Genomic DNA, 24,013 nt, shown 5'->3' with positions numbered 1-24,013 from the left:
CATAGCCATTACGCCAACTGCTGGTCCCAATATGTCATTTTTTTTTTTTTTAATCCAAGGTAACAAAGAATCTAAAAACCTCATCCATAATATCAAACTATGCGTAATGTTAGTGTGTAGAAAATTATAAATCGAATGAGGTTGCTATTGTAAATTTTTTGTTTATGTAGATCAATATACTAAAAGTCATTTGTTCAGGAAAATTTGGTTTAGGACTTAGTTTTTAGATTCTTTGTTACATATGGGTAGGAAAGAAAGTTAAGGGAGACGTTTATTAGGCATTTCATTTAGCGAAGTGGTGTGTACACTAAAAACTATGACATGACAGGAGATTTTTGTATATTTACTAAATCTATTTTACAGTAAAAGTTTCCTTTTGGAGGTTTGTCTTCACAGTTTGCTTTAGGGCATGTGCACTTACCAGAGATGGGGAGAGACAGAGAGAGAAACCGAGACTGCCCCCCCCATACACCTGTGTCGGCAGGACAGGCGGACAACTGTGCTGCCGTCCCTTCGCCTCCACGCTCCTCCGGAGGCTTCACCCGGTGTGTCTTCAAGCCTCAGGGGCCAGGACTGCAACTGCGCAGTCAGCCATGTGGGATCTGGCTGTCTTCTCCAGCTCGCTGCTGGCTGGTCCAGACAAGGCTTTTTTTTTTTTTTAGAAGTTTTTTTTTTTTTTTTTTTTTTAGTTGGGGCGTGCCTCGAAGAGGTTTTTGCTATAGGGCACATGCGTTAGACAAAGAGACAGAGAGATAGAGAGAAAGAAGGCGAGAAATCACCCCCCCAGGGGGATGGCCACGCCGCAATCCCTTCTCCTCCATTCTCCTCGCAGGATCTTGGGCACGCACGTACACATGCCCGGTGTGAGTTTAAGCCACCAGGTCTGGGACTCGAACCATGGTAGGCTACATGGGAGTCCAGCAACATAGCCATTACACTAACTGCTGGTTAATATACTTAATTTTTGCCCTTTTTGAGTTATGAAGACTTATTTTAGCTTCTTACTAAGGCTGTTTCTAGGACACATGAGCGATTTTTAGCTCGTTGGAGGAGTGTGATGCTCTTGTCCGAGAACTCCAGCCCTGAGTGTGAACAGTGTGATGCTGAAAGGCACCACGTGGCTGACCATGGTTCGAGTCCTGGGTCCAGGGCCTGAAGAGCATGCCAGGTGCATGCGTTCCCAAAATCCCAGGAGGAGAAGGGATTGTGGAGTGGCCATCCCCCCCCCGGGGGGGGTTGATTTCTCAATTTCCCTCTGTCAACAGAAAATAACCCACTCTGTAAAAATCATAACTAAAGCGGTTTATTTCTAAGGAGAATGAGTGACCTAGGCCGGAGAGGAGGCAAAACATACCTTTCTCTCAGGGTGATTTAGAGAGGCAGTTTGGAATTTAGTGAAGTTTGCCGTGGGTCTGGCCCCCAAAGGTGGGACGTCCTGCAGCAGGGACTGGCAGGTTACAGGTGCGTTTTACAGCGTTTGGGTGGCGATCTGCAAAGGAAGGGCGCTGAGATCAGAAAGGAGTGCACTTTAACAGCGATGAGGACGCTCGTTCACAGCCCAGAGAGACTCCAGTACCACGCCAGGCGGGACGAAGGGAGAGGCCCGTTACCCATGGGCCAGTATCTGGGGGTGGAACTCCCTCTGGCCCTCTGAAAAGGACCTTGGAAAAATAGGAAAAACAGTCAGGCTTCTGGCCACAGCTGTCTCTCCAGTGAGTGCATGTGCCCTAGGGCGAAAACCTTTTTTTATTTAATAAAAAGAAAGAGGTACTGTGGATTTCTCTGCTGCTTTTCAAGAAAAGTTGCCCCCAGCTGCAGACTACCTTTCCTCCTGAGCTGCCTTTCCCACCGAGGGGTGCTCCCACCGAGGGGGATGTTCCCACTGAGGGCTGCTCCCACTGAGGGGGAAGTTCCCACTGAGGGCTGCTCCCACCGAAGCAGCAGCTCCTGCACCAGTTCCTTGCAGCCCCTCGGAGTGGCGGACCTGAGGTGGGAGACGCTCATGGGATCGCTGGCCCTGCCTAGGGAGTCCACCCTGGAGGCCAGAGTGCTGCGGCTGCTCCTCCTTGCTGAGGTGAGGGTGGGGTCCCACTAGCAGGGAGGAGGCCAGACCTGAGCAGCAGGCTGCAGGCCAGGCCAGGCTCCCGTGGTGCTGTGGTTTCCGCCCTGTGCCCGCCCCTTCCTGGCTGCCTTGGGCCGCTCAGCCACACCCCACCTCCTCTCCTGGGGGAGGGCCAAGGGTCACCTGGACAGGCATGCAGTGAGGGTGTCCGAGCCGCACACAGTGAGGTCCCTCAGGCGACCCTGGCCTGCTGGCGCCCTCCCCCACTGCAGCAGGAGCCAGAGGCGGGCCTTGGAGTTTTCCTGTCACCAACATCTGTCTGTCTGGTTCCCGCTGTTGTTGAGTGTACTAGCGTGGTTGCTGGGGCGACACCGGAACTGGTTCTCCTGCACACCCCAGGCTGCCCCGGGGGCTGCTCTTCCAAGCCCTGCAGAGTGGGGCAAGGCCAGGCCAGGCTCATCTTCCTTGGCCTCTTTCAGCAGCACTGGGGGGGCGCTCTGGCCCAGTGGTGGTGCCCAAGGGCCCAGCCCCACCTGGAGAACAGGTTTGAGTCCTGCCCGGTCAGCCCGAGGGCCGGGCCGGCAGGCTGGGTGGGGAAGGGCTTTGCAGTCCACTGGACCCTGCAGAGGGGCTCGCTTACCCTACATGTGTGGAAAAGAGGGGCTGGCAGGGTGCACAGTGGTGCAGGAGGCTGGGCTCCCACACGACCCACTGCAGTTCGAGTCCCAGGCCTGGAGATTTGCTTTCTCACTTTCCCGCTCTCTCTGTCTCATTCTCACTCTGTCCCTCTGGAATCAGATTAAAAATAAATACATTTAAATAAAATAATTATTTTAAAAATAAAAGGAAAAGAGAAAAGAAAATTCGAGTTTATTACATTAAAAGGTTTATTCTAGTATTCATTTCTTCCTTATGTGAGTAAGTGGTGATTAGTGACTGAAGTAGGGATTTGAAAATGGGTATCCTGGAGCCAGCAGGCGGCACGGTGGTAAAGGTGCTGGAGTCCCACATGGCCAACTGTGGTTCAAGTCCCGGACCCAGCAACTTGAAACTCACACTGGGCACATGCGTGTGTGCGTTCCCAAAATTCTAGGAGAGAGGCGAAGAAGGGATTGTGGTGTGGCCCTCCTCCCTGGGGAGCGATTTTTCACTTGCTCTCACACTCTGCCTCTCCCGTGAGGCAGGTGCCCTATCGCAGAAACCGAAGTCTGCTAGTAGTGGATTTTGTCAGTTTTTTCTGTCGTGAGTTTTTGGTAGATTCTTGCTGTAGGATGTGAGCTCTCTTCATAGACGGAGGCAGGCAGCGAGCGGGAAATCACTCCCCCAACCACCCCAGTCCCTCCTCCTCCCGTCTTTCTTGGGATTCTGTGCATATACACGTATGTGCCTGGCTGAGTTTTAAGCCGCTGGGTCCAGGACTCAAACCGCGGTGGAGTACCTGGGAGTCCAGTGTTGTAACCATTCCGTCATCTGCTGGCCCCTGTCATGACTTCTATCACACAGATGGCCTGTATCTTAGAGCAGTCTGGATTTCTAGGCGGATGGCTCAGGTCATGCGGAGTGACTCCCTGCCCTTCGCATGATCCACGTGAGGAGCGGCCGGTGTGCCCGTGGAGTGCGTTCTGTGTGTAGCATCCCCATGACCGGGCGTCCACGTGAGGAGTGGCCGGTGTGCTCCGTGTAGCATGTTCTGTGTGTTTGGCTGAGCACGCGGTCCTGTACCAGGCGTCACAGTGCCGTGCGGCGTGGTGGCCCTGCCCCAGGGACTGTCTCCGGCCCCTCCGGCGGGCCCCTGTGCCTCCTGCCTAGTCGCCCTCGCCGATTTCGTGGCTCTCGGGTTCCAAGTGCGTGTCCTTTTCAGACCTGGCTTCTTTCACTCAGCGTCCACCTCCCGTCCTGCCGTATCTCTCGGGGCTTGCCTGCTCATTGTCCCTGCACGTCTGTGTGCGCTTTCCAACAAGCTGAGCCCAGGTCTGCTGAGGGCAGAGATGGCGCCATGGACCAGAGGGCCGCAGCCAGGTAAGCAGGCAGCCCTGGCCCTGGTCCCTTCATCCTGTTTGAGACTCCTCGTCCATCTAAAGGCAGTTTCCTTCCTTCCTCTGATTCCTTCGCTCTCGTTTCTTGCAGGTCTGAGCCGCGGGGAGTGGTTTTGTCCCAGTGCAGATGGCAACATCACCCTCCCGGGGTGTCTGCTCCAGGCCGGTCTCTGGTCCTCTGGTCTGAGCTGTGGGGAGTGGTTTTGCCCCTGGTCCGCAGGTCTGAGCTGCGGGGAGTGGTTTTGCCCCAGTGCAGATGGCCGCATCACCCTCCCGGGGGGTACACTCCAGGCCGGTCCCTGGTCCACTTCTGACTGAGCTTCTGCCCAGCAGCACAAGGGGTAGGACCAAGACTTCGCGGCCCGGTTGTCCCTCCAGCTCTTCCCACCCAGTGCTGCTCCGGGTAGCCTTGTGGGGCTGAGGGGTCCTGTCCTTCCTTTGACCGTCCTAGCCACGAGCTTGGTATCCAAAGGACACTTGGGCAGTCGGGATGATGGTGGGTCACAGGATGGGACCTGGTCAGGAGGGCGTCTCACAGCACCAGGTGGCGGTGCCAGGTCTGCCCTGCAGGCTGAGGAACACGCAGTCCGCATGGGCTCTCACAGCAGAGCGCCGAGGGCACGGGACAACCGCAGAGACATGTGCGCTCCCCAGACGGCGGCCGTGCAGAGCCACGCTGCCCCGCCCGTTGTCCTGGTGCAGTGGAGCAGAGCAGCAGCCCAAGGGCACCAGCAGGGCCAGCGGCTGGCCGTCACCCTGCCCAGCTTCTCACCCCGAAGGAAACTGCCGCAGACGCTCCCTGCTCTGGAACACACGTAAACGGAGCCTCGGTGTGTGCTCGCTCCTGTCTGTAGTCAGCAGTTTCTAAGCTATTCTAGTTATCCCCTTTTTCAATTAGCAATAATCGCGCCTCAGATAAACCTCATTGGCTACGATACTGCCACTGCGCAAAGCTAGTTATCCCCTTTTTAAGGTTCGAGGTATTTCCAGTAGAAATGGAATTCTTCCGAAAAATCAGAATTGTTCCCAACATTTCAGGGTGGCTGGAGCCGAGGAGGAGACTCTGACTGTCCTTGGAGACAGGCAGGGCTCAGCCTCGGTGGCCTCATCCTTCCTGTGATTTTTCCTGGCAGTGTGCTCGTTGGGCCCTGAGTTACGATGGTGTAGGTCAGGGTCAGCAGGCCACAGCCCCTGGCCTGTCCTGCGGCTTGGGACTAGATTCTGTAGGGCCACAAAGCAGTTATATTTATGTCCGTTTTTTTAAAAAAAATACTATTTTAAAATTTTACTAGAGAGAGAGAGAGAGAGAGAGGGCAAGGTGCCAGGTCCAGGACTTGAACCGTGGTTAGCTGTGTGGGAGTCCAGTGCCTTAACCACCACACCACTTGCCAGCCCCAGTTTTTATATTTTTAAATGGCTGGGGAAGAAAGCAAAAGAATGTCTGTGGCGGCCATGCCTGTCCATTTCCTTGGTGGCCATGGCTGAGTGGAGTGGCGAAGACCCTGTGGCCCGCAGCACTGGAGAGCTGCACTCTCTGGCCCTTCACGAAAGCCAGGTGCGGCCCAGTTTGGCTGACGAATGCCTGTGCACGTGGGGCAGCGAGGGGGGAAGCCGGGGAACTGCGACTTCCGGGGCCAGACAGAGACACACACACACTTCTTTCTCCTCTCCGGAGTCGCCGCTAACCGTGCTGTGACAGTGTATCGGAGGTCTGACAGATGTTTTAAGAAAGATGTTCCACCTTCTGAACCTTTGATGCTGTTTTTTTACAAATCTTTTAAAAGAATAATTTTTTTTTGAGAGGTTTTTGCTATAGGGGGCATGCACTCGCCAGACAGAGAGAGACAGAGAGACAAAGCGAGAAATCACCCCCCAGGGGGCAGGGCCATGCCGCAATCCCTTCTCCATTCTCCGCTTGGGATCATGAGCTTGCACGCACACGCACCCGGCATGAGTTTTTAAGCCACCGAGTCCAGGACTTGAACTGCGGTTGACTACGTGGGAGTCCAGCGATATAGTCATTATGCTAACTGCTGGTCCCAAAATAATAATTTAATTAGTTAATTGATTTGTATTTGACCAGAGAGGGGCAGAGACAGAAAGTGAGAAAGCAAGCCACCAAGTCTGAGACTTGAACCACGGTCGGCCATGTGAAGCCCAGTGCCATCAACCACCATGCCACGTGTTGGCCCCTAAAAATAATTTTTCCATGTGATTTGATTTTTTATTTGACTTGCTATAGGGAGAGTGTGAGAGCAAGCACTGGATCCCGGACTCGGGTCGTGTGAGTGCTGGCCCTATCTCTGGAGCAGACAGGCAGAGGCTGAGTGGGAGGGAGGGCAGTGGGTCAGAAGGCAGCCGTGTGGTGCTGTCTGTCACTGCTCCCGAGGAGCTCCGCAGCTAGGCCCTGGGGCCTTGGACTCCCAGTCAGCTGGCGGGGCGCTGCGCCCTCGGGGCTTGAGTGGCAGTGTCCGTTGTCCCGTTTCATTCAGCTCCTCGTTCCGTCATAATCGTACAGGGGACTTCACAAAGCTCGTGGGGGAGCTGGGGTTAAATACGAGTTAGGGCCCCCCACGGCAGAGGTTAGGTGCTGTGTAGAGGAAGCAGAACCCGGCGTGTGACCAGGGATTGATTCTTGGCCCACAGGCTTCATGCCAGGTGTGTGCATGCTCAGGACCCTGAAAGGGCAGGATGGGGGTTGGAGGAGGACGGCCTGCATGTGCTGGGCCCTGCTGGCGGTGCCTTCTCATGATTTCTGTCATGAGAGAGAGTAATTTAAAAAAGCAAGAGTTTACTTCGGTGTAAAAGTTTGAAACCTGTGCCTAACTGTGTTTGTGCCAGGGGGAGAGGGATGGAGGGAGAGCGGGCACCCCAGTGGGGAGCATGGTCACTCCACGACCTCTTCTCCTTTCTCCATGGTGGGATGGAGGCACACGTGCCCAGTACGGTTTCCAGCTACCTGGGGGATCCGAACTGAGCTTGCTTTCTGGAATCCAGCTTCCCTTGAGCTGGTCCTTAACGCCAGAGGGCACATGCACTTGCCAGAGACAGACGGAGAGGAGCCAGTACCTTCTAGTGGGGCAGCGTTGCTCTGCAGTCCCTTCTGCTCAATCTCTCCATCTTGTCGGAATTTGGACGCACATGCACACACACGTGCCCAGCATGATTTTCTTCCTTTTTTCCCTTCCTCCTTCCTTCCTTTTATTTATTTTTAAGAGATTTTTTAATAGGACACATGTACTTGCTGGACAGACAGAGACAGAGAGACAAAAAGCGAGAAATCACTCCCCAGAAGAATGGCCATGCCGCAATCCCTTCTCCATTCTCCTCTCGGGGTTTTGGACACGCGTGCATGTGCGCTCGGTGTGTTTCAAGCCTCTGGATCTGGCACCCAGACTGGTCAGCCTTGCGAAAATGTAGTGTCTTAGCCACTGCGCCATCTGCTGGCCCCGGACATGCAGCTAGCCCTGTGAGTCAGGCCCCTTACCGCTGGCTGTGGGGCCCGCCCCTACTGTACTCTGTGCTCGGGGCTTGGGGCTGCCCAGGCGCTGGTGACGGGCTTGTCCTCAGCGTGTGCCTGAGCAACGGCAGCCCCCAACTGGCATGGGCCCTGCACGTTGCCGTGTCAAACACTGATGTTTAGTGTGGTGACCTGGAAGGGCGTTGTGACTGCTGGCTGTGCTGTCCCTGGGTCTTCGGCAGGGACGACAGGAAGGGCCGTAGACGTGCCCGGTGTGTGCCGCCTCCTACCGCTGCCCCAGCTCAGCACCTGGTTGGGGAGCCGCTGTCTAGGGTTCTCGTGAGGTGGTTACTTTCAGGGATCATCGTAGAGAATGGATCTGCCAGTCTTCAGATTCTGCTGTCCTCTGCGCCGTTGAAGGCTGATGTGCACTGTCTTTGAAGCTGGCCCTGTTCTGCTTCGTAAAGTCCGACACCTCTCGCCTGGCCAGGTGGCTGACACTTCCTAACCCTCGTGAGATACCAGGATGAGACCAACATTTACAAACGCGAAGCCAGCACTGTGTGAAGGCCTGTGTGTGCTGGTCCGTGTTCTTCACATGTTCAGCTTAATTTAAGTGAAAACAACATTAGCACCATCAACAGCACATTAGAATCTAGGGACCAGCGGGTGGCGTGGTGGTTAAGGCACTGGACACTCCCACATGGCTGACCACGTTTCGAGTCCTGGACCTGGTGGCTTGCTTTTTCACTTTCCTCTCTCTCTCTCTTGTCAAATTAAGATGAAGGAATGAATGAATAAATAAATAAATCGTTTTTAAAAAACCCCAGCACATTTGACTCTGAAATATGGCTTTGTTCTGAGATTGCACCACAAAGATTTTGGGGTAGAATGTCAACAACGGTGATGGGAACTTTGTAATCTTAGAGTGACTGTTTCTAGCTCACAAAGATCATTAAATGATAAGCATAGAAACTTTATATTCGGAACTCGAAAATGAAGATTTGGGGGCCAGCAGATGGCATAGCGATTACGTGGCTGGACTCCCACGTGACAGACCGCAGTTCAAATCGCAGACCCAGTGGCTTGAAACTCATGCCGGGTGTGTGTGCACGCACGTGTGCCCAGGATCCCAGCAGGAGGGTGGAGAAGAGGGATGGCAGTGTGGACGTCCCCCCAGGCGATGGGCTGTTTCTCACTTTCCCTCTCACTGTTTCTGTGTCTCTCTGGCGAGTACATGCGCCTTAGGTAAAAACCTCTAAAAAGTTTCAAAAAAGAAAGAAAGAAAATGAGGATTTGTTTGTTTATTCCTCAGTTGAAAGATGAGATTTGAAACCAAATAATATGTGCTTATGCATTTGTATGCGATTTAGGATCATGGTGTCCATCCCTGTCATAACAGGATTATCCTCCTCCCTTCTCTGTATTTGCTACTTTAACTTCTGTCCTGCTCAACATAAGGGCACGCTTATGAATATGTATTAGTGAGAAACAAATTTTTGACTCAATCAACAAAATTGGTAACAGATTTTCTTTCATCATATTCGATATATTCCTCTTTACCATTTTCTTTGGTACCTTGAAGGAATCACTTATAAACGAACATCCTCGATGGGATCAGCATATGGCATAATGGTTAATCGCTGGACCCCCATGTAGCCGCCTGTAGTTTGAGTCCTGGACCCAGCAGTTTGAAACCCATGCTGGGCGTGTGTGCGTGCGTGCCCAAGATCCTGAGAGGAGAATGGAGGAGAAGGGATTGCAGCGTGGCCATCCCCCCGGGGGGTGATTCTGCGCTCTCTGTCTCTGTCTCTCTGGCAAGCACATGTGTCCTATAGCAAAAACCTCTCTTAAATAAATAAACGAACGCCTTCGGAAGTGCGGAGTGCCTTGAGCACTCTCGCAGGTGGGTCCACATTCACGGCCGTGTGCACAAGCTCCAGCAGCGTGAGCTAGTTCGCTCGTACTGAAAGCTTGCTTGTGTAGGGGTCTCTCTTATCGGTGCCAGGATAGGCTAGGCACTGCAAAGTAGCTACTCACATGCTAACCACAGGAGTGAAAAATTTAAAAAAATGGCTGTCTTAACACATTTTTATTGGCTGGGAAATGTGACAGTGTTACATCACCAAACATAGTAATTTCTTAATTAAGAAGATTCTAACAGAAAGTAGACGTTCATTTAATGGAGTACTTGAGAGCGTGACTCTGGTACTGTGCATTAACTGGAAAATTCGGGGCCAGTAATGTTCCCCTATGGGGCATGGTGGTGCCACAGTCTCTCCTCGTCTCCCCCTCCTTCCTTTGGGATTGTGGGCCTGCAGGTCCATGCACCTAGTGTGCTTCTCCAGCTGCTGCCCGCTGGCCCACAGGCTGGGCCCTGGCTGGGATGGTAGGAAGGGGACTTGGAGGCAGAATGTGAGGGTTCAGCTGCAGTGCCGTGGAGGGCAGCTGCTGAGCGACGAGGAGACAGCCACAGCCGCAGATGTGTGGTGATGGGAGGGCGCAGGGCGAGGCGCTGAGGGGCGCTGGGACCAAGGGCGCTGAGCCTTCAGGAGGAGCTGAGAGCAGGCGCAGGAAGGAGGCAGAGGGGCAGGGCGTGCTGCCTCTCTGCACAGAGGGCTTGGGTCGGCTGGGCCCAGCCCTGCAGGAGACACAAACCAGAGTGGTCAGGGCCAAGCCGAGGACGCTGAGTCCTTGGGTAGACAGGCGGCAGTTCCTGGTCCTGAGCCGGGAGCGGACGCGAGATTCCTGTCTCCTCCAGTCTCCTGTGGCTGAGCGCAGCGGATCAGTGGCAGAGCAGGGCGCCGCGCAGGCGGCAGTGGGGGTTGCACGCGCCTCTGCTAACTCCTGTCTGTGCTCAGCACTAGCCGGGCCTCTCCAGGGAGGCTTTATTTCAGCCCGGACAGCACAGAAAGTGGTTTCTGAGCCTTTTTTCTCCTTCTTCCACAAAGGCCTCTCCTCTGGGAGAGGGGAGCTGGCGGAGAGGAGCAATGGGAGCAGGAGGCTGGCGCCAGGCCAGTGCTAGCGAGCCTGGCTTTCCCGGAGCTCTGTCTCCTGGGTGTTGCAGACTCAGGGCCTGCGACTGGACGGTGCCGGCGAACACTCTTTGGAGCCAGGGTTAGCTTTAGAGCACCGTGTTGGACAGGAACAGTGGGCAACGCGGGACAGACCAGAGCGTGACACGGGATGCCTGCTTCACGCTTTACTTATAGCTGTGGGGTCTGTAAGTCATGTGTGTTTATTTTCTCTTAGGTTCATTTTCCAGACACCGAAAGAGCAGAATGGCTAAATAAGGTAAGCTTAGAATATAGCAGATACAGAGACCATGGGAATTAGCGCGAGAATGCCAGCCCTCCGTATTTGGGATCTGGGTGTAGGCCAGCTCTGAGCCATTCAGGCTGCAGTGGGCTGGCTCCTCCCCGAGGGCTCGGCTGTCACTGGGGTGTTCCTTTCCCCTCTAAAGAGCACAGTTTGTCTCTGGCCTAGGAGAACAAGGAATGCTCCTACGCAAACATTGGTCTGGCCTTGTGTCTTTCTTCCTGTTTTCAAATCTATTATATTCACAAGTGAAAATCTGGGAACATTATTATGGAGAGGGTAATAAATCCCAAAATATCTTGCAGTCAGTAGTAGTCATGTTTTTTTGAAGGTAATGTTTTTAGAGCAGTACACTTTGAACTAAATCTCTTTTACCTATTTCATACATTTTTAGGATTGTGTAGTAAGCAATAACAATCACTTCATAGCACTCAAAGTGGGTTGTTTAAAAAAATTCATGGATGTTTGTTTAGTTCTACTCAGTTGAAGATTTTCAGCTGAGTTGAAACCGTAAGATTTTTGGCAATAAATATATCGGCAGGCTCAAACATAATATGAAATCAGAATAACCAATTCCTGCAGCATATTCATTGCAGGAATCAATAGCTGTTGTAATCTTAAAATTTAGATTCGGTTGATTTTTGCATAACAAGAAGACCCCTTCTTACCCCCTTTGCTTTCCAAAACCAGATTCTGATCATTCTTCCTGGCAACTAAATATGTGATGTATTAGAACGTTCTGCTTAACGTGAGTTTCTTTTTCTTTCTAGACCGTAAAGCACATGTGGCCTTTCGTGTGCCAGTTCATAGAGAAGTTGTTCCGAGAAACCATAGCGCCAGCTGTGCGGGGGGCACACCCCCACCTGAGCACCTTCAGTTTCACCAAAGTGGACGTGGGCCACCAGGTTAGTTCCGTCCCGTCCACGCTCACTCGGTGCATGTGGGAGTGAAGGGGCTTGAAGGAGAGAACAGAATGTGTCCCATCCCATCTGCTGACAGTAAGGGGACCCGATGTTTGTTGAGTGCTAAGTTTTATGTTCATTATGTCACGTAACCTCACAGTGACATCATGAGGTAGGTACCGTTGTTATGTCCCTCTTACAGGTGAGGGGGCCGAGGGATAAGAGTTTACCTATCTTGCTGAAAGTCACATAACTAGTGTGTCGTGAAAACAGTTTTTTTAAGAATTATTTTATTTAATTTTACTTATTATTTTTAATTTGACCAGAGAGAGAGAAAGGGTGAGCAAGGGAAAATGAGAAAGCAAGCCACCAGGTCTGAGACTTGAACTGGGTTGGCCATGTGGGAGTCAGCATCGTAACCACCACCCTGCCAGCCCAGAACAGTTTTTGTTTTTAATTGCCATGAGGCAGCACATGTGCTGGCCGGAGAGGGAGGGGGAGAGCCTCCTGGTGGGGTGCAGTCATGTCCAGTCCTTCCCCTGTGTTCCCCACGCCGTCAGTGTTCGGGGCACGTCCGCACATGCGCCTGGCATGTTTTTCAAGCTACCAGGCTAGGACTCAAACCACCATTGGCTATGTGGGGTCTGGCTCCATATGCACAGCACGTAACCGCTGCGCTGCAGCGGCCCAAAGCAGAATTTTAATTCTTATCACTGATGCTGAAGCTTGTTCTCTTCATCTCTGTGCTTTATTGCATGACTTGTTTTGTTTCGTTTTGTTTTTGAAGAGATTTTTTTATTGCTATAGGGTGTGTGCGCTTGCCAGAGAGAGAGAGACAGAAAGCAAGGAATCACCCCCTGGGGGGGATGGCCACACCACAATCCCTTCTCCTCCATTCTCCTCTCGGGACCTTGGGCACGCATGCACGTGCGCCCGGTGTGAGTTTAAGCCACCGGGTCTGGGACGCAAACCGCGGACGCAAACCGCGGTCGACTACGTGGGAGTCTAGCGACATAGCCATTATGCCAACTGCGGGTCCCAGGCTGTTGCTTTTAAAAAAATCATATATATTTTAAAATAAACTACTTTTTGTTTCAGCCCCTTAGAATCAATGGTGTTAAGGTGTATACTGAAAATGTAGACAAAAGGCAAATTATTCTGGACCTTCAAATTAGGTAAGTTTTGGCTTGTGTTATTTCACAGTTTGCGATGTGTAACATCATTCCTAAGGTGGAGAATGTAATGAACGTGCTTCTTAATCCTGCTGGTTGGAGTTCGACTAAATTCTTGTTGGAGATGCGAAAGTTTTTTACCTTCTGGGTCTCAGTTTCTAATAGCCTAGCTAATTGCCGTTCATAAAACATGTTAAGTAAGTTGAAGACATTATGAGAAAAGAAAAATGAAGACCAGTGTTCCTAAGAACAGTGATGTAGAAATCCTTACCAGAATTCAGCCCCTGGGTCATCTGGTGGCATGGTGGCAAGAGGGCTGGATCCCACATGATCCCACATGGCCAACCACAGTGTAACACTGTGGGCCCAGTGGTTCAAAACACCTGGTGTGTGAGAGTAAATATCCACAGTTCCAAAAGGAGGGAGAAAGGGGAAGAGAAGGGATTTCTGTGCGACTGTGCCATGTAGGGGTACTTTCTCACCTTTCCTCTCTCTCGCTGTGTCTGTCTGGTGAGTGTCCATGCTATCTGGCAAATTAAAAAAGAAAGAAAGAAAACATCAGTAGCAGGTTAGGAGGATTATGCACCTTGACCAAGTGAGATTACCCCAGAGTTCGAGGCCACTCCTGCATGTAAGAGCTGGTCAGTGGAATGCACATTAACAGAAGGAAGGAGAAAAGTCACGCTACACTATTTTAGTTGATGCATAAAAAAGTGTTTAGCAAAATCCAGTACCCTTTTATGATAAAAAACAGAACAAAACAGAATAAAAACACTCAGCAAACCTAGGTATGAATAAGAGGAAACTACCTCAACATAATAAAAGCTGTATATGGGGCCAGTGGTATGGTGGTTAGGGCGCCAAACACTCCCACATGGCCGACCACGGTTTGATTCCTGCACCTGGTGGCTTGCTCTCTTCTTTCCTTCTCTCTGTGTGTCTTTCTCTGGTCAAATGAAAATGGATAAATAAAATGTTAAAAAAGAGAAAGATTAAAAAAAAAAAGCTGTATGTGCAAACCATGGCAAACACCGTATCAGTGGGCCGAGGTCAGGACCGAGGCAACGGCTGTTGCTTTTGCTTCTTCTCCACTGTTGCATTGGAGATTCTGGAAATCAGGCAAGAAAATACAGGCATTCACATTGGGAAGGAAGAGGTATTATCTGCTCTCAGGTGATATGATCCTATATGTAGGAAATCCTAAAGATTCCATAAAAAAATAGCTAAATAAACTGATTCAGTGAAGTAGTGGGACACACAGAAATCAATCTTTACTAATGAAGAATTCAGAAAGGAAAATAATGAAGTAATCCCATTTATAATAGGATAAAAAAAGAATAATATCTTTAGGAATACATTTAACTAAGAGGTGAAAGACTTATACTTGAAAACTCCACAATACTGCTGGACAAAAGACTCGAATAAGTGGAGAGATAGTCCATGTTCATGGACAGGGAAACTTAATACTCCTAAGATATAAGCACTCCCTAAAGGTAGCTACGGATTTCAGCAGTCCCTATGGCTGCAAAACTGGTGAAGAATTACCATCCTGAACATGTAGAGGACTCCTGAAACTCAACCACAACAAACAACCCAGTTCAAAAGTGGGCAGGGGGTTTCAATGGCCATTTCTTCAGAGCTGTATGAATGGCCAGTGAGCACATGGACGGATGCTTGGCATCATGAGCTGCTGGGGACAGGAGAAGTGGAAGCACTGTGAGACGGGCCAGGAGGTGGCGTGGGGGGTGGGCTCTGGACTCCCGCAGGACTGACTGTGGTTCGAGTCCCAGACCTGGTGCCTTGCTTTCTCACTTTCCCCCCTCTCTGTCTCTCTGATGACTATAGCAAGTTAAAAAAAGAAAAAGTAAAAAAATTTTTTATAAGTCCCAAAAACATGCTGCGTGCATGCACACACACACACACACCACACACACACACACAACCACTGAAGACAAACCACAGCGAGATGCCACGTCACAGCGATGAGGACGCCTACCACCCACAAGAGCAGACAGTGGCCCGTGCTGATGAGGGTGTGGGAAGGAAATGGGAGCCCTTCCCGTCGGGGATGTGAAGTGCAGTTGCTGTGGATGTTTGCAGTGTAGTTCCTCAAAACCGTAGACATAGAATGACATGGGCTTGACAGCCCGACTCACCTTTACAAACCCAAGGAGTGAGAAGCAGTTTTGAGCAGCTCCTCACAGTAGCTGAATGGCAGAGCACCCCAGGTATCTGTGGGTGAACGGATGAATAAGCAGAATGTGATACATGCCTTAAGAATGACATCCTGTCCCATGCTGTGACGTGGTGGGTCCTGAGGGCACGTGAGGGGGGACAGGTCAGACACAGAGGACAGCTGCTCTGTCACCGCATGCGAGGTGCCTGGGCAGTCGGGTGCAGAGTGGGAGAGGAGCACGGCAGTTGCCTGGAACTGGCTAGGGGTGTAGAGCTCATGTTTAACAGGACAGTTTCAGCTTTGCAAGAGGAACAGTCCTAGAGGGGGGCAGCGAGGACGGCTACCCACCCCACCTCACGGTTGCCTCGATACCTCAGTGCTGCACATGGATGGTTGGCTAAGATGGAACCTGTCACGTCATGCTCTGTTACATTGGAACATTAAAACAAGTGGTTGGAAACTGACATTGAGGGTCTGCCGGATACCATGCCGGTATAACAAGTGTGGGCGTCTGTGCGCTCGATCTGGAAGCTGGCCGTGGCCCCCACATCCTGTGTGAGGCCTGGCAGCACGCTGTCTGTGGCAGCTGCACAGCTGGGCGGTTTCTAGCAGCTCAGAGTTGTGTTTTTGGCATGGGTCCTCAGCGGAGGACCACTCACTCTGTCACCCCTGAGTTCCCAGAGCATGTGAAAACGGCCAACGTGCCGCTGGCACTGGTTCCCTCTCCTGCAGGAAGGAGCGTAGAGCTTCAGTCCACTGTGGGAAGTGCACGTGGACCTCTGGCAAGCACTGTTGACTTGGTGGCGTGAAAGAAGGGGCCTGGTGTGTGGGAGTCCGGCTGTCCTCCAGGAAGGTCCTCTGGGCTGACTGAGCTCTGGGAGGTGGGCCGTGTCTGGGCGCAGGGTCCCCAGCACAGGTGCACGTCTGTGCCTGCTGATGAAGTAAACGTCTGGACGGATTCCTTACTGGGCATCATTCTGAAGACACGGTCTTGGTTTTCAACAGCACATTTGCAAAGTCGCTTCTTCCTGACTTCTGCCTTGACAGTAGATGTTCTACTGGAGCATTCCAGTCAAAGGTCTGCAGTACACTGGCCATCAAGATGGGGAAGCCGTAGTTGAAAAGTGCTAGGGGATAAAGTAATCAAGTCTTCCGATGAAGAAGAGAGAGAGAGGCAGGGAAAGCCAGCCAGCAGGTCCTGGACTCGGCCCGCAGTCAGCCAGGTGGGAGTCCAGTGCCCCCAACCGTCACATCCCTGCCAGCCCGTGGTGGTTTCCTAATAGGTCAGGGTTGATTTTACCAGCACACATCCCTATTTATAATAGCTATGCTGCTGGATCTCCATGTAGTCGACCGCGGTTTGAGTCCTGGACCCGGTGACTTAAACTCATGCCGGGCGCATGTGTGTGCATGCCCAAGATCCCGAGAGGAGAATGGAGGAGAAGGGATTGCGGCATGGCCATCCCCCCGGGGACTGATTTCTCGCTTTCTGTCTCTCTGTTTCTCTCTCTTTCTGGTGAGCACACATGCCCTATAGCAAAAGCCTCTCCCCCCAAAAATAAATAAATAAATAAATAAATAATGTTAATAAAATAATTTTAAAAATAATTACTTTATTTAACTTTATTTATTTATTTTATTTGACCAAAGAAGGACAGAGAGAGAGAAAGCGAGAAAGCAAGCCACCAGGTCTGGGACTTGAACCATAGTCAGCCATGTGGGAGTCTAGCACCCTTAACCACCATGCCAACTGCAAGCCCCAAATAAAATAATTCTTAAAAAAAAAAAAAAAAAAAGAAAGACTCACCCTTCTGTTCAGGCTGTCCCTGTCTTGAGCTTAAACCTCCTCACAAATGCTTCCTGGGATATGCTCACTGACTCAAGGGGCCAGGGGTAGGGCTCGGTTGTAGGCCATCCCGGGGATGACCTTGCATGTTTTACGTCTGTACCCTGCATCACAGTGTCCTTGTGTGCTCTGTCCCACTGTGGACATCAGTCACTCAGTGGGGAACACTAAAACCCCAACAGACGCACGGTTCTGACCTTCGATGGCTTGGAGCCGTGTGGCACTGGGAGTTCTTCATAATGGAGGAGCCAATAGTGTTGCATTTACTGGAGGTGAAATGAAATCTAAATTTATTTCCATTTAAAAAAAACCAAGAAAACATAGTTTTTGTTTGCTTTTATTGCAGAGGGCATGTGCACTTGCCAGAGAGCCAACACCAAAGAGGGCCAGGGAAAGGCCCCAGTGGACGCGGTCAGCCACAGTCCCTTTCCTGCCGGAACTGTGGACACACACACACGCCTGGTGTGTTTTCAAGCTGGGATTCGAACCGTAGTCAGCTGCGTGAGATCCAGCTCCCTTTACCTTTAAGCCTTGGGGCTGGCCAAGTATAGAATTTTTAAATTTCTATTTTTTAAGTTTCTTTCTTTCTTGAGAGAGAGAATACCTCTCTCTCTCTCTCATTAAGGTTTTTGCTGTAGGGCACTTGCACGAGGTGGGGGGGTGGATTAAAATCACCCCTTGGGGGAATGGCTGTGCTGCGATCTCTTCTCCATTCTCCTCTTGGGATTTTGGGCATGCATCTACATGTGCCCGGCATGATTTTTAAGCCACCTGGCCCAGGATTCAAACCACGTGAAGTTCAGTCCCTTCACTACCACTCCACCTGCTGGCTCCCTGATGGAGGGTTTTTAAGACAAATGAAACCCACGTTCTGTCAAGCCTGGCTCCAGCAGCTGCCCTTTGTTTTTTACAGTTGCCTTTGAAAATAGGCATGTGCATTGTTAGGGTTTTTATACTAAAATAACACAAGTATGTGTGTGGTATTCCTCACAACCCTTAGTGCAGCTGACTCTAGAACAGGGCACCCGCCACCGTGGCCTCCGCAGGTCTTGCTGACAGTCTGTTTGGTTGCTGTGCTGTCGTTCTGCTCAGCTATGTACCTGACAGGGCTATGGTGATTGAGAGAATATTTTGCTCGCTTTATGTAATACAGAAATTTTCTTGCTAGTTTTGTAGGAAATTGTGAGATTGATTTGGAGATCAAACGATATTTTTGTAGAGCTGGTGTGAAAAGTATACAGGTAAGTTATTTATTTATTTATTTATTTGTTGATTGATTGATTGATTGGAGAGATTTTCACTATAGGGCGCGTGCACTTGCCAGCCAGACAGAGAAAGACAGAGAGACAGAAAGCGAGAAATCACCCCTTAGGGGGGATGGCCACACCACAATCCCTTCTCCTCTATTCTCCTCTCGGGATCTTGGGCACACACGCACACGCACCCGGTGTGAGTTTTAAGCCACCAGGTCCGGGACGTGAACCGCGGTCAACTACGTGGGAGTCCAGCGACGTAGCCATTACGCTAACTGCTGGTCCCAAGTTATTTATTTATTTTAATTCCATGGTTCTCTAACGTCTAAGTTATATTCAGAAAGAAAATCAATGCATTTTTACTTGCTCAGAATTGTATTTTTTTAAAGATCTATTTTATTTAACTTTATTTTCCTTATTTTTATTCATTTATCTTAATTTGACCAGAGAGTGACAGAGAGAGAGAGAGAGAGAGAGACAGAGAGACAGAGAGAAAGTGAGAAGGCATGAAGGCAAGAAGACACCAGGTCTGGGACTCGAACTGTGGTTGACCATGTGGGAGTCCAGTGCTCTTAACCAAGATGACACCTGCTGGCCACCAGAACTGTTTTGAGCTGAGCTTTACTCATAGGTCGTAGCTGACAGACAGAGTGCGTGCTCAGCAGTCCCTGGGGCCTGTGGTGTCTCCACCTTGGGTGGCTGCGGAGCTGGTTTCTGTTGCTCACCTTGGTTTCCTGTTTGGGTTTAGGTTCATGGCGCCATGCGGGTGATCCTGGAGCCTCTGATTGGAGACGTGCCCTTGGTCGGAGCTTTGTCTCTGTTCTTCCTGAGGAAGCCAGTAAGTCTGTGCTTTTTCCACTTGCTGTTACAGTGACTGGCAGAAGTGTGTGCGGAGAAGGGTGCGTGCAGTGGAGAGACACAATTCTATCCGTACCTCACTTTCTTGCTTTTTGATGAGTGGAAACTATGAATTCTTCATATGCCTTTATACCTTACTTGAGGGTTCCTCTCCTGTTAGCAGTGTTCTTTCCTGATTATAGACGTAATGATTTTGGGTCAGCAGGTGGCATGGAGGTTAAGGCTGCTGGGTCCTACTTGGCCTACTGCACAGTTCAAGTCTTGGACCCACCAGCTTGAAAATCACACTGAACGCATGCGTGTGTGTACATGTGTACCCCAAAATCCCAAGAGGTGAGTGGAGGAGAAGGGATTATGGCATGACCACCCCCAGGGGTTATCCCTCCGTCTCTCTCAGGTGAGCATAAACGACTTGCAGCAGAACTAGACAGCAAAGCCATGGTTTGTTGTAGATAGCTTGCAAGTGTCGACTTCTAGAAGAATGTGAGTTGTAGCTCTTTTTTACTCCAGCTCTCTCACTACGGCCGGTGGGTGCTACTCACTTGGTCTCTGTCACTCTGTATTAACACCCCCTTCTGCCGACTGAGAATGGAGATGCCTGTGTTCAGGTCACACAGCTTGTAGGCTCTGGGACCTGTGGTTCAGACCTGTGCCTCAGGACACAGGCTGTCTTTGGCCATGACCGTCCTTGTCTGGACGCTCTCCTTCTTGTGTGGGGCATGTCTGCCGGATCATACCTCTAAGCTTGCTTTCCTTTGTGTGTGTGTGGAGGGAGCTGGACTCCCACGTAGCCAGCCATGGTTCACATCCTGGACCCGGTGGCTTAAACTCACACTGGGTGCATGTGCATGCATGCCCAAGATCCCGAGAGGAGAATGGAGGAGAACGGATTGCAGCATGGCCATCCCCCCTGGGGGGTGATTTCTCACTTTCTGTCTCTCTCTGTCTTTCTGGAGAGCGCACGCGCCCTATAGCAAAAAATAAATAAATAAATAAATAATTTATTTATTTTATTTTGACTAGAGAAGGACACACAGCGAGCGAGGGGGAAAGTGAGAAAGCAAACTTCTCAACTTGAACTGACGTCGGCCATGTGGGAGTCCAGTGCCCTTAACCACTACGCCACCTGCTGGTCCCACCTGTATTGCTTTTAAATTCATAGAGACTTTTTGTTTGATTTGCTGATGTCTGGATAGACTATGATAACATCGTTATTTCACATTGTCGGATGTGTGTGTTCTACTTTGTTAAGATTAGTCGACACTTATTGCTCATTATTAGCCACAAAGACAAGACAAGAAAGCTATTATTCCTGCCAAACAAACTCACCCTTCCTTCCCCAGCTGCTCCTTAGCCGGTTCCTGCAGGGCCCGTTGGCATTTCCCTTCTGTCTTTCTGGTCGGGGCGACTTCCTCCCCGAGGCGGACTGACCCACTCAGACTTGTTCCCTGCAGAGAAGGGGCGTTGCTGTCCAGCCTCATCTCCTCCCCTGCCTGTGAGCATCCCAGGGTCCACCCAGAGGAACGAGTCTCACTCTAGGCACAGCCGTGTGTCCACATGTGCTGCCCCTGTCTGAGATACTGGGCCCTGGCATTGCCAGGGCACGCTACCGCTTAGTGCCGCCGTGACTTCCGACGACTGACTCTCTCCTGTCTTCTGTGATGGGCCTCAGGGAGGTGCTGCTAGCATGACGTGTAACTTGAAAGGGAATAAAAACAGTAAATAGTACAGGGTAGTGAAAAGCCAGATACAGCCCGGCCTCCCACTCCCGCGACTCACCCTGCGTGCTGAACACCCGCGATCGTCCCCGCCCTCAGCTTCCCTGTCATGGGGGACAGTCGATGATGCCTGCCACGCCAAGAACGCCTGTCCCTGAACACAGGAAGCCCTTTGTGTCGTGTCTGGCACAAAGTAGGTCTTTCTCCCCCGTTAAATATGTATTTATTTACTTACTTTATTAGTATTCTTCAGTTTGACCAGAGGTTGACAGAATGAGAGAGCGAGAAGGAGAAAGCAAGCTGCCAGGTCCACTTTTTAAAAATCTGTATAATTTGATTCACATACCTTATCAGCATTTATTGGTACATGGATTGGTTTTCAAAATAGATTTATTTAGACCAAACCATGTTGGCTACAGGAGGTATTTTTTTCTGTATGAAGTGTGGTCACTTTCCACTACCCCTGAAATTACCACTCTCAGTTGTTTATTACCGCTTCAGTAACTGGGTTCTTTGTGGTGGTGGTGGTGGTGGTCATAAGCTTGCTGTATTGAAGAAAGACAGAGAAAGTGAGAAAGCACCCCCAGGGTGGGGAGGGCGTCCCTGCAACCCCTCCTCTCCCTCCTCTCCCGGTTTCCAGCACACGCCCCTCTACCCAGCCTGTTTTTCTTTTAAGGTTTTTGCACAGGTCATGCATGTGCTCCCTGGAGAGGGACAGCGAGAGGGAAAGTAAGAGGTCTCCCTCGGGGGTGGCCATGCTGAAGTCCCTTGTCCACTCTCCTCCTGGGGTTTGGCCATGCACACACACACCAGAAGCTGCCTGTCTGAGACTCGGACTGTGTGGTCGCCGTGTGGGATTTACCTGCTTTGGCGCCCCGGCTGGCCAATGAGGGCCCCTTGACACGTTAGAAGTGCACAGGGTTATGATGAGACTCAGAGGCAGTGGGAACCTTGTGTTCAATCTGACTTTATTGAAATAGTGGAAAATGGAGCTGACAGGTGGCGTGGTGGTTAAAGTGCTGAACTCCATGGCTGACCATGGTTCAAGTCCCGGACCTAGAGGCTTGCCTTCCTACTTTACCTTTCTCTCTCTCTCTTTCTGGTCAAAGTTAAATAATAATGATGATAAATAAAATTTTTTTTTTTGAGATGTCTTTGTTATAGGGCATGGGCATTCACCAGAAAGAGAGAGACAGACATAAAGCGGGGACTGCCACACCGCAGTTCCTTCTCCTCCATTCTCCTCTCGGGATTTTGGGCATGCACGCCTGCACACGTACCTGGTGTGAGTTTAAGCCACTGGGTCTGGGACTCGAACCGCGGTCGGCTACCTGGGAGTCCAGCGACATAGCCATTATGCCAACTGCTGGTCCCAATGAAATAATTCTTTTAAAAAAACCCTGGGAAATGAAGAGACCCATAATAAATTAAGATTCATCATTTTTTTTTTTTTAACATAGTATCTTTGAGAAACTGACCTTACTAGTGAGTATAAAAAAATTAATCCTACACAAATTGCTTTGTATTTTATTTACCTATCTTTAGCCACGGTCTTTTTCAACAATTTAAAGAAAGTTTATTTTGTAATTTTCAGTTCAGAATGTAACAAAATCCAAACCTTTCCATTTCTCTCAGAACCCAGCGGTAGTGGCGTCATGTGGGGCACAGTGGTAGAGACTTGGGGCTCACCAAGGCGGCCCCACAGGGCAGGCCCAAGGTCAGAGCTCAGGGACTTGGCGAGTGCACCGGGCACATGCCTGCCTGGGCTCAAGGCTGGGGTGGGTGATGGTCTCGCGACTGCTGGGTACTGTCTCCGTCTCTCTCATTCACGGAAGAAATAAATGTGAAAGCCTCCGGTGACCCCCTACTGAGGTCGGGCCTCCCCCAAGAGTGAGTGTCATAGTCACGTCCTCACTTTGCCTAGGGAGGTGGAGGGCTCCGAGCAGAAGGGTGGGGCCAGAAGTGAGAATCTGTCCTTTCCTTATGGTGAGTGAAGTCACCACACAGACTCCAGAGAGAAGGGAGTTTTTCGGTTGTCTCTAACCAGGAAATACGAGAACAGAGTCTGCTCTGAGCTGCCACGGAGTCCTCATACCCTGGCGAGAACACGGCTAGAAGGGTCCGTCACGCTGGCTTTCACTTCTGTCCCTAGGGTTTGGACGTGTGGTGCCCGAGACCCTGTGACCACAATACAGCTGTCTGCTTGTTGATCTGTTTGCATTAATGTTGATAAGGGGATACATTTTGGGGAAAACCACAAACAAATCTACAAATTCCCCAAAATCTACAAAGTAACTGACTGCTGGGTCCTGGGCAGAAACGGTGCAGTGGGGCGGCTCGGGGCCAGAGCAGCCTGGCTGTCCACTCCCGCGTCTCGGCCTACTCTGTGCGCTGAGCGACCGAGTGCTCCCCTCTGCACCCCAGCTTCCCTGTAACGGCGCGATGCTGACGTCTCTCATACAGCGTCAATGCAGAGAGCGACTGCGAGTGGTGTCCGGCACAGAGGGAGTCTTCTTAAAAAATTTTAATAAGTATTTTTTTATTTTATTTATTATCCTCCTTAAGTTTGACCAAAGAAGACAGAACGAGAGAAGGAGAATATGAAAGCAAGCTGCCAAGTCTGGGGCTTGAACCATGGTCGGCCTTGTTGGAGTCCAGTGCCTTTACCACGCCACCTGCTGGCCCCTATAGTAAATCTTCAGGTTTTAAGAAAGGAAATATTTGTCTCCATGTAGATTCAGCATTGTTTGACATCCAGCCCTGCAGGTGGATGGTCGACAGAGAGAAAAACTGAGACCGTGTTCTGGTGAGAACCAGGACTCAGCTTCGGCTGTACCCCAGGGCACCGCTTGGCCTGTACGCGTTGGGCAGCCCAGAGTCCTCAGGTTATCTTAGGTCTGTCTCCGGAGTACAGATTAGACACGAAGTGGTCCAGGTCTCAGAACCTCTGGAGGTGGCTCTTGGCCTGCTCTGATGTGCTGTCCTTGGGGAGGCCTCCCTGACAGCCAGGGAGGTGCTGAGCCCTGGTGTCTCCATCTCTTCTTCTGTGAGACGGAAATGGTGCCTGCCTTTTAGAGCTATGATGAGAAGAAACAGTCCTGTTAGCCTGGACTCTAGAAATGGGTGTGCCTTTTTGTCCCCCGAAGCTCACACATACGGTCCCCATGATGACACTTGGACTGTACTGTGGGTGACGTGGGAAGGGTTCAGCA

The 24,013-nt window shown here is 50.8% G+C and overlaps 1 protein-coding gene, 1 long non-coding RNA gene and 1 pseudogene across 3 annotated transcripts in view; 1 reads left to right on the top strand and 2 right to left on the bottom strand.

Moving 5' to 3' along the window:
* The window catches only part of LOC102481060 (uncharacterized), a 4,021-nt gene extending 1,257 nt beyond the window's left edge, over nucleotides 1-2,764 (bottom strand). The window contains exons 1-2 of the long non-coding RNA XR_333879.3: nucleotides 2,246-2,764; nucleotides 1,355-1,489 (exon numbers count right to left, since the gene is read on the bottom strand). This is a non-coding gene — a long non-coding RNA (uncharacterized LOC102481060). The remainder of the gene's footprint in view (nucleotides 1-1,354; nucleotides 1,490-2,245) is intronic.
* ESYT2 (extended synaptotagmin 2) overlaps nucleotides 1-24,013 on the top strand; it is a 77,360-nt gene that overhangs the window by 2,774 nt on the left and 50,573 nt on the right. For both annotated transcript variants that reach the window (XM_027770067.1, XM_027770070.1), the window contains exons 2-6: nucleotides 10,811-10,852; nucleotides 11,647-11,781; nucleotides 12,877-12,953; nucleotides 18,141-18,213; nucleotides 18,974-19,063. In XM_027770067.1, the coding sequence (XP_027625868.1) occupies nucleotides 11,659-11,781; nucleotides 12,877-12,953; nucleotides 18,141-18,213; nucleotides 18,974-19,063 (363 nt within the window). In that variant the 5' untranslated portion in view covers nucleotides 10,811-10,852; nucleotides 11,647-11,658. The remainder of the gene's footprint in view (nucleotides 1-10,810; nucleotides 10,853-11,646; nucleotides 11,782-12,876; nucleotides 12,954-18,140; nucleotides 18,214-18,973; nucleotides 19,064-24,013) is intronic.
* LOC114006975 (uncharacterized) lies at nucleotides 4,967-5,053 on the bottom strand (annotated as a pseudogene).

Source organism: Tupaia chinensis, unplaced genomic scaffold, assembly GCF_000334495.1.
Source record: "Tupaia chinensis unplaced genomic scaffold, TupChi_1.0 Scaffold000110_1, whole genome shotgun sequence".
Classification (NCBI taxonomy): domain Eukaryota; kingdom Metazoa; phylum Chordata; class Mammalia; order Scandentia; family Tupaiidae; genus Tupaia; species Tupaia belangeri.
This window is presented reverse-complemented; position numbering and strand designations above follow the sequence as displayed.